At 37.9% G+C, this 7,240-nt stretch overlaps 1 protein-coding gene across 1 annotated transcript; it reads right to left on the bottom strand.

The window, feature by feature from the left end:
- Positions 1-212: 212 nt before the first annotated feature.
- On the bottom strand, positions 213-4,092 carry LOC143847326 (transcription factor MYB12-like). The gene is made up of 3 exons (XM_077356123.1): positions 3,845-4,092; positions 3,585-3,714; positions 213-1,042 (listed from the first exon to the last, which is right to left on the bottom strand). Exons 1-3 carry the CDS (start codon positions 4,017-4,019, stop codon positions 511-513), a joined length of 837 nt encoding a protein of 278 aa, XP_077212238.1. The 5' UTR covers positions 4,020-4,092; the 3' UTR covers positions 213-510.
- Between the last annotated feature and the right edge of the window lie 3,148 nt (positions 4,093-7,240).

Here is a 7,240-nt window from a genome sequence, read left to right as displayed (position 1 = left end):
TGAGACATTATTTGGAAATCAATATTTGTGGCAACTTCCTTCACCATCGCAGTTCTTCGACGTTGCTCCGGCAGCAGCGAGACACCCCTCCCTCCCTCCCTCCCTCTTAAAACATGATCATGAAGATGATTGATGTATTACGTATCCAAAACTCAAATCCAAATCAAAATACAAATGCAAGAGGTATCCAAACGGGCCCTAAATGCACGAGATAGGATAAGGAGAATAGTCTCCTAATGTTCATGTAATACTTATTGGGCTTTGTTAACGAGTGATATTTTACACATCTTTTAATAATAAATTCAAACAATATGAGCATTTTTATCAAACAGTGTGTAAAATCATTTCCAATGCACCTTAACGGGTGCCCTAAGGGTACCCGTTAACAAAACCCATACTTATTTACATACTCTAAATCCGTGATTAGCCCTAATCAACCACTAATACAACATTCCAGTAGAGCAACATTATCACACATACTATATAATCTAATGGAGTCTCTTTTCTCAATCAAGAAAACAATGGTTGGAGATCCGAAGTGGCACAAGTGTGTATGAAATCATCCTCCATCATTTCTTCTCCGATCATCGCAGTGCCGGGAATCAATAGGAATTGATCGAAAGACGGAAACGAGTAACTGTTCTCACATTCTCCCCTCATCGCATTATCGTGACCGTCTATTTCGCTGCCACAAAGTTGAAAGAAATTGGAGACTGGAAGGCACTTGATGAACAACTCTCCCAATTCAAAATCCATAATCAAGTTATCAGAAGAGTTGTTATCTTGAGGAATTTCATGAGCTTGAGGCAGATTTTCTTTCTCGGTCATTAACATTAGAGCTTCATTGGTTTGAGCCACATTGCTCTTGGAACTTGAAGGTGGCGCTGCTGCCTTCATGACCGGCAACTTCTCCTTCTTCTTGGGTTTGCTTTTGCTTGGTTTTGGAGATTTAGTGACACCCTTCTTTGCCAAATTTGTGTTCCAGTAGTTCTTAATTTCATTGTCTGTTCGACCGGGTAGTCTTCCTGCTATGAGAGACCATCTAAACAAAACAAAAGGAAGATGGAGGGTTAGAATCATCCGATGAGAGAGGATTTTGATCCAAGGCATAAGATATAAATGGTTTGAATTATTGAAAAAGTAGGCCCAACTTATAGATTTGTAGGCTCATATTTTTCCTTAGGCCCTATTTGGATTACAGAAATTTTTTTAAAATGTCAGAAAGGAAAATATTTCTAAAATTTTGCACTTCTTACCCACAAAAATAGATAACTCGTACCAACCCTATTCCATTTTTATTTAGAGGGGCTCAGGGACCTTCAATTTATGATGATATCTCTCTAAATAAGCTATAGCCATATCATTTACCTCCAAATCATGGAAAGAAGAAACTTTCACAAGAAAAAACATTCCATCAGAAATATATTTCTTACAATCCGAACAGGACCTTAAGGGCATGTTTGGCAAACATGAAAAATTATTCCATAGAATAGTGCGGACCCAATTGTGAAATAGGAGCTGAGAAGGAGAGAGGAGAGACTTCTGAGGGCACAAGTGGTGAGAAAAATGACAGTAAAGCAAACTCTTCATGCTTCCCTCTCTTGCAATTAATTAAAGATAACTTTAATGAAGACATGTGGGTGTCAAGGTTGTACCCCACAGCTTTTTTCATTTCTTCCAATTTTTCAAGGATAAATTTTTTAAGACTTAAATTCCTCTATTATTTAATGAAATTACAAAGATATCCCTACTTTGATACTGTATTTTCGTATCATTTTCTTAAGGGAAATGATATCAGCGTTGCAATGTTTTGATATTTTTGTTCAAGTTTCTTGTCTTTTAGTATTTATAGGGCTGTAAAAAGGTTATTACAGTTCCCAAAACGCTCTTAGAAGCCCATTAAATACTAAAAGACAAGAAACTTGCGCGGAAATATCAAAACTTGCGCGTTTTCTTAATCAAATAACTATCAAAATATGGCTCACGGGTGACTAATTCAAATAGGAAAAATAAGCAAAAAAATTTCTAATTGGAAGCGATGAAATAGACGGTTATATTAACAAAGGAAGTGTCAATTTTTCCATGATAATTTTTTTCGGGAATTTCTGACCACAATTCCAATAAACTCGGATTTTCAGCTAGCCCGGTGACAACTCTTCGATATATTTTGGATGGAAGTATCCCGAGTTGATAGCGGGTCGGACCAAATAATTTGAAGGGAGTAATTGCTACACATACAAGGTGGACCAACTTGAGGGATGATTGAAATCTTATGGCCATGCACACAACTAAGGTTGTGTTCCTTAACCTTCTCGGTAGTGTTTTTGTGATTTTTTCCATGCGGAGAATGAAAAATAAATAAAATTAAAAACTAGAGATTGGTATTTGCCAACCCTAGCCTGTTTTTCTTGTTTCTCCAAATCCCTAATTCTGAGTGACTAAAACGGCTGAATTCGGGAAGCAAAGCGGAGTTGCTCCAATCAATTCTCTTCCACCTGCTTTGCCCCATCTAAAAATTAAGCAGAGAATGAGAAGAGTTGGAGAATTATTAATTAAAAATCTAAATTTTCTTAGTGCAATTATTAAAAGGCTAAGATATGGATTTGCTCCGGACCATCGCAGAAGGCATTTTGCGGAATGACTGTTGCATGAGAGAGCAGCCACATAAGCTTAGACTTTGTCTTATTCATTTAACTCATCTTAAGTGGGCAAGAGCGGTTCCACGAAATGCCATCTACAATGGTCGACCCTAGCAAATCCCATATATATATAAGTTCAAGACATTCTTTGATTACTCCCATAACAATTAAGCATGTACATTTAAATGATGTCATGTGAACTAACAAGAAACCCTAATTAGCATGGTATATATATTGATAATTAAAATTTATATAGTTGATTTTTATTATTTAATTATTTAAAATGAAAATATTAATAATTCTCAATTAGATAACAAACACATTTAAATAAATAAAAATCTAATCTAGAGATTAATGAAAGGAAAATGATAGTGCCACCCCTATCACTGCATTTCTAGGCATGGAATTTCGATAGACCATAATGTAGTTGCAAAGTGGTAGCTATAATTTTCCTTGAAAGGGTTGTTTCTATGTGCTGTTCCTTTCTCTATTTTAATTTAATTAAAAAAAAAAAAGTGAGAGAGAGAAGCCATAGACCATGTCTAGCGGCCAGGAATATTTTTTCCATTATAAATCGGTGTATCCAAGTGGTCAGAAAGGGTTGTTTCTATGTGCTGTTCTTTTCTGGTTGATCTTGTGGCTGTTGTGGTTTGTTCTTGGTGTTGATTATCTTTTTGTCTTTTCTGGTTTGGCGCTGAATCCCCTGAGCCTTGTTGTTCGGTTTTGTTTCTCCCTCTGCATGTGGAGGGCGTTCCCTTATCTAATATATCTGGTCGGGGTCTGCCTAACCCCAGCTTACCCATAAAAAAAAAAGAGCAGAAGTGGCTAAAAATCAAGAAAAAGTCGATCCTAATTTGAGTATAGTTTTTTTGTTTCATCATTTTTAGCCACACTCTCATTACCAATTGGATGAGAGAAAAAAAATTCATGGCATGGTGGCCAAACCTGTTTCCAAGGAGGTTGTGGAGTTTAATGATGAGGTCATCTTCTGCCTCTGAAATGTCACCCCTCTTTATGTCAGGCTTCAGATAATTCACCCATCGAAACCTGCAACTTTTCCCACACCGATTTAGACCTGCATTACATATGAAATATAGGATAGATGATATTAGCAACAACTTGTTTTGATAAAAAGCACCCCATTCTTGATTCTTATATATCTTTCTCTTGTGAAAATTGTGAAAGAGTATTTGTGTGTATTGCACCAGCTCTTTTGGCGAGCAGCCTCCATTTGCCTTCTCCATGGACTTTAAGGTAAGAAGTGAGGACTCTATCTTCCATGGCACTCCATGCTCCTCTTTTCAGTCTTTCCTTTACACAGCACTTACACTTACCCATCTCCACTCTTTCCTTAGGGGGCTCTTTCTGATAACTCCACATACTCTCTCTCTCTCTCTCTCTCTCTCTCTCTCTCTCTCTCTCTCTCTCTCTCTCTATTTATCAACGATCAGAGACACGTTGCTGCTGTTCTCAACAAAAGTAAAGGCATATGGAAAATTCATATATTCCGAGGGAGATTTTGATATTGACAACGCTAGCTACAAGTGGAGCCACTTGTTCAATGATCCAAGAAAGCATTTATGGACCTTGCTACATATGGGTCCTGCATCAAAATTACTCCATTTGGACTATTCTAACCCCGAAATTTGTGGCTGTGAATCCAAAACGTTGGTTCTTTGTTTTTTTCACCTTCAATTTAATGGCGACAAGTGGGCTCTACTAATATCTTTCCTCTTCTTTTTTTTAATATTGATATGGTAACCGAGTTGATATGGTAACCGAGTTGGGAGTCCAGAACAGAAATGAACTAATAGCCTCTTCATACCACAACTTCCTCCTATTCTTTTGCTCTTTTAAATGGCAAAAGTATCCCTTCTTTTGCCATGTGGCATATAGGGATTTGTTCAGTTACACTCTCGGTTAAGCAGTCCGTTTTCCATTGTAGCACTCCATTTTTTCCTTGGTCTCTGTTTCTTTCGACCTGAAATGGCTGTAAAATAATGAGGGAAAAATATATTTTAAGCCCATTTTACGTCAACAGAAACAGACTTGAAAAAAATGTGCATAAATAGATATGAAAACTCACAAGATGACTATATCTTATAATTATATGTTTGATGACCGTTGCGGTACAAATCTAATTAAGTGCTCGAGCGGGTCCTTCCTCCAGGCGTTTAGGGGTTCAAAGGGTTTGCAAGATGATCCTGGGAGAGGGCATGCGCACAAAGACAAATGCTTAAGGTCACCCGGAGTTTGGAAACTTCGGGAGAACCCTTCGACACTCAAGTCAGCTCTGGAGGTAATAGATGGAACTAAGGTCAAATCAAGGACTTAGGCGTACCTTAGTTACTCTTACTCTCCTCCTCTTTTTACTCTCCCCTCCTTGGCTGGGTATGGGTTCCCTTTTATAAAGGTGAAGTTCCCTTGGATTGTGGGAGTGCTGTGTGTTCTCGGCGAGGGTTGGGATTGGTGCCTTTGCAGGTGCCGCCGGTCTGCTCAGCCTTTTCAGGGTGGCTCTGACAATGCATGGGACTTTCCAGAGATTGCCATGATTGGCACTGTGATGCATCTTCCCTAGGTCCGTCGGTGGCTCTTGATTTGGCCAGTGAGGTGGCACGTGGCCTTTGGCGGTATCTTGCTGGAGAAGATTACTCTGCTGGCATGAAGGGGTGACATGTCCTGCCACTTGGCCTCAAGGCTCCTTGCAGGCTCAGGAGCCACGTGGCGTCGTGTGACTGGTGCTCTAATTTCAACCCTAACAATGACATTTTTTTCTTGTTATATGCTTACCTCTATCAACCCCATGCACAATTCTTACATGTACCAAGGAGATGAGATAGATCAAAAGTATGCAGATCTCAAACAAAATTTCATACGGTACTCTAAGTGAATCAACTTAATTATTTTCTTTTATGTATGAGAAGGTCTAGTTCAAGAAGAAGCTCCAGATGTTTAAGCTCATCATATCAAGCCATGAAGGAGAGAGGTCTTCTTGGAAGATTCTAGCAAAGAAAACAAAGATCAACAAACCTTGTGAAAATAAAAGAACTCAAGATGTCATAGAAATATAGAAATTTAAAGACTTGCACATGGGTACAAATTATTGAAATATTGCTGAGTTCTTTCTTTCAAGTCCAATGGATGATTGTAAACCTTGTTATATGAAGAATTGAGAGATAATTAATGGAAGAAGATAGATTGGCTCTCAATAAAAGTGAAAAATGGGAATTGTTTTCCCACCCAAATAATTCTGAAGTAATGGGCCTTCAAAGCGAAGCATAATGCACATGATTTAATTGATAAATACAAAGCCAGGCTTGTGGCAATTCATAATACAGGATATACTACAAGGGGGCTTTTGGACTTGTAGCTATGACGACAATGGTTTAAACTATAATCACATTTTTTTTTAATGATGCAATTTTATCAAAAGAAGGAAAGAATGCCACGACCGAGAAGGTCAAAAGAATGAAAAAGAACACAGACGATCAACTAGCTACAAGAAAAACAATCATCAAGGGAGTACAAAATTTAAAAATCTGTAGCGATGGACAATCCACTCTGGATCTAACAAGTCGGTCCACCTCTCCATTATCTGACCTCATACTCCAAAATCTTGTCTATCAGCTCTGAGAATCTCTAGGGTGAGGATGCCTCCTATCCAACCATATGACAACATTGAGGGAGTCTCCCTACATGACAAGATTATCCAAATCAGATCTGATTGTCAATCTAATTCCTTGAAAAATAGCCCTCACACCATCATCATACTCATGGTATGCAAATGGTGGAAACTTTCGCAACTTGATATATGAAGAATGCTTTACCTTATCAGGAGATGAATTGTGAGATCTACATGAAACAATTACCAGGATTTGAGAATAAGAAGTTTTAAAATCATGTTTATCAACTCAAGAAAATACTCTATATATGCATTCAATCAAGCTCTTGGTATGGTAAGTTAATGTTACTTCAAATTCTGCTTTTAGTATATTTTTTAAGGAAGATTTGGATAAACATGAGATAGTTCAATTGTATGCAAATAGTTGGTAATTACATGAGGTAATCTTAAAGAGGTTATAAGGCCTAGGAAAGAGTTTGAATTCCAATCAAGACAAAGAACCAAAAATTTTAGTTATACATGAGATAGTTTGAAGACCTTAGAATATGATGGTTGTGAAAACTCAAGTTAGCGCAAAAGGGGAGTAATGAAATTGTCCTAACTTAAACGAGATTTATATTTAATTGATCACGTTATCTCTCACACACATATATAGGGTTAATAGCTTTTATCCGTACCGAATAAAGAATGGGATTCCTGATCCAATCTCTCTCTTGCATTTTCATCAAAATGGGCTGCTCTGGCGCTCTAGCTCTTTTGGTCTCTTGTGCCTTACAGGCAGTCGAAGAGTGTTTCTGGTTGATCGAGCAGATAAGCTATTTGGTCAATCAACCAAATACAGTTTCCTAGTGTTTGTGTACCCCCTAACGCAAATACTCACCGTTAGGCGAGAAACACTTTTACGAACCAGAACCCTTGCGAGGAAGAAAGAAGAAACCCTGGGGGAGAGCAAAGTATAGTTGATTAAGGTTTTGGTTTT

Source organism: Tasmannia lanceolata, unplaced genomic scaffold (assembly GCF_043159265.1).
Source record: "Tasmannia lanceolata isolate RefF3 unplaced genomic scaffold, GAP_Taslan_0.1 ptg000015l, whole genome shotgun sequence".
Lineage (NCBI taxonomy): Eukaryota > Viridiplantae > Streptophyta > Magnoliopsida > Canellales > Winteraceae > Tasmannia > Tasmannia lanceolata.
Note: the sequence above shows the minus strand (reverse complement) of the source record. Positions and strands in the feature narration are given on the sequence as shown.

Coding starts and splice junctions, on each gene's coding strand:
- LOC143847326 (XM_077356123.1), bottom strand. CDS start 4,019: ATGTGGAGTTATCAGAAAGAGCCCCCTAAGGAAAGAGTGGAGATGGGT. Junction 3,715..3,844: donor GCTGCTCGCCAAAAGAGCTG/GTGCAATACACA, acceptor TATGTAATGCAG/GTCTAAATCGGTGTGGGAAA. Junction 1,043..3,584: donor CACAACCTCCTTGGAAACAG/GTTTGGCCACCA, acceptor TGTTTTGTTTAG/ATGGTCTCTCATAGCAGGAA.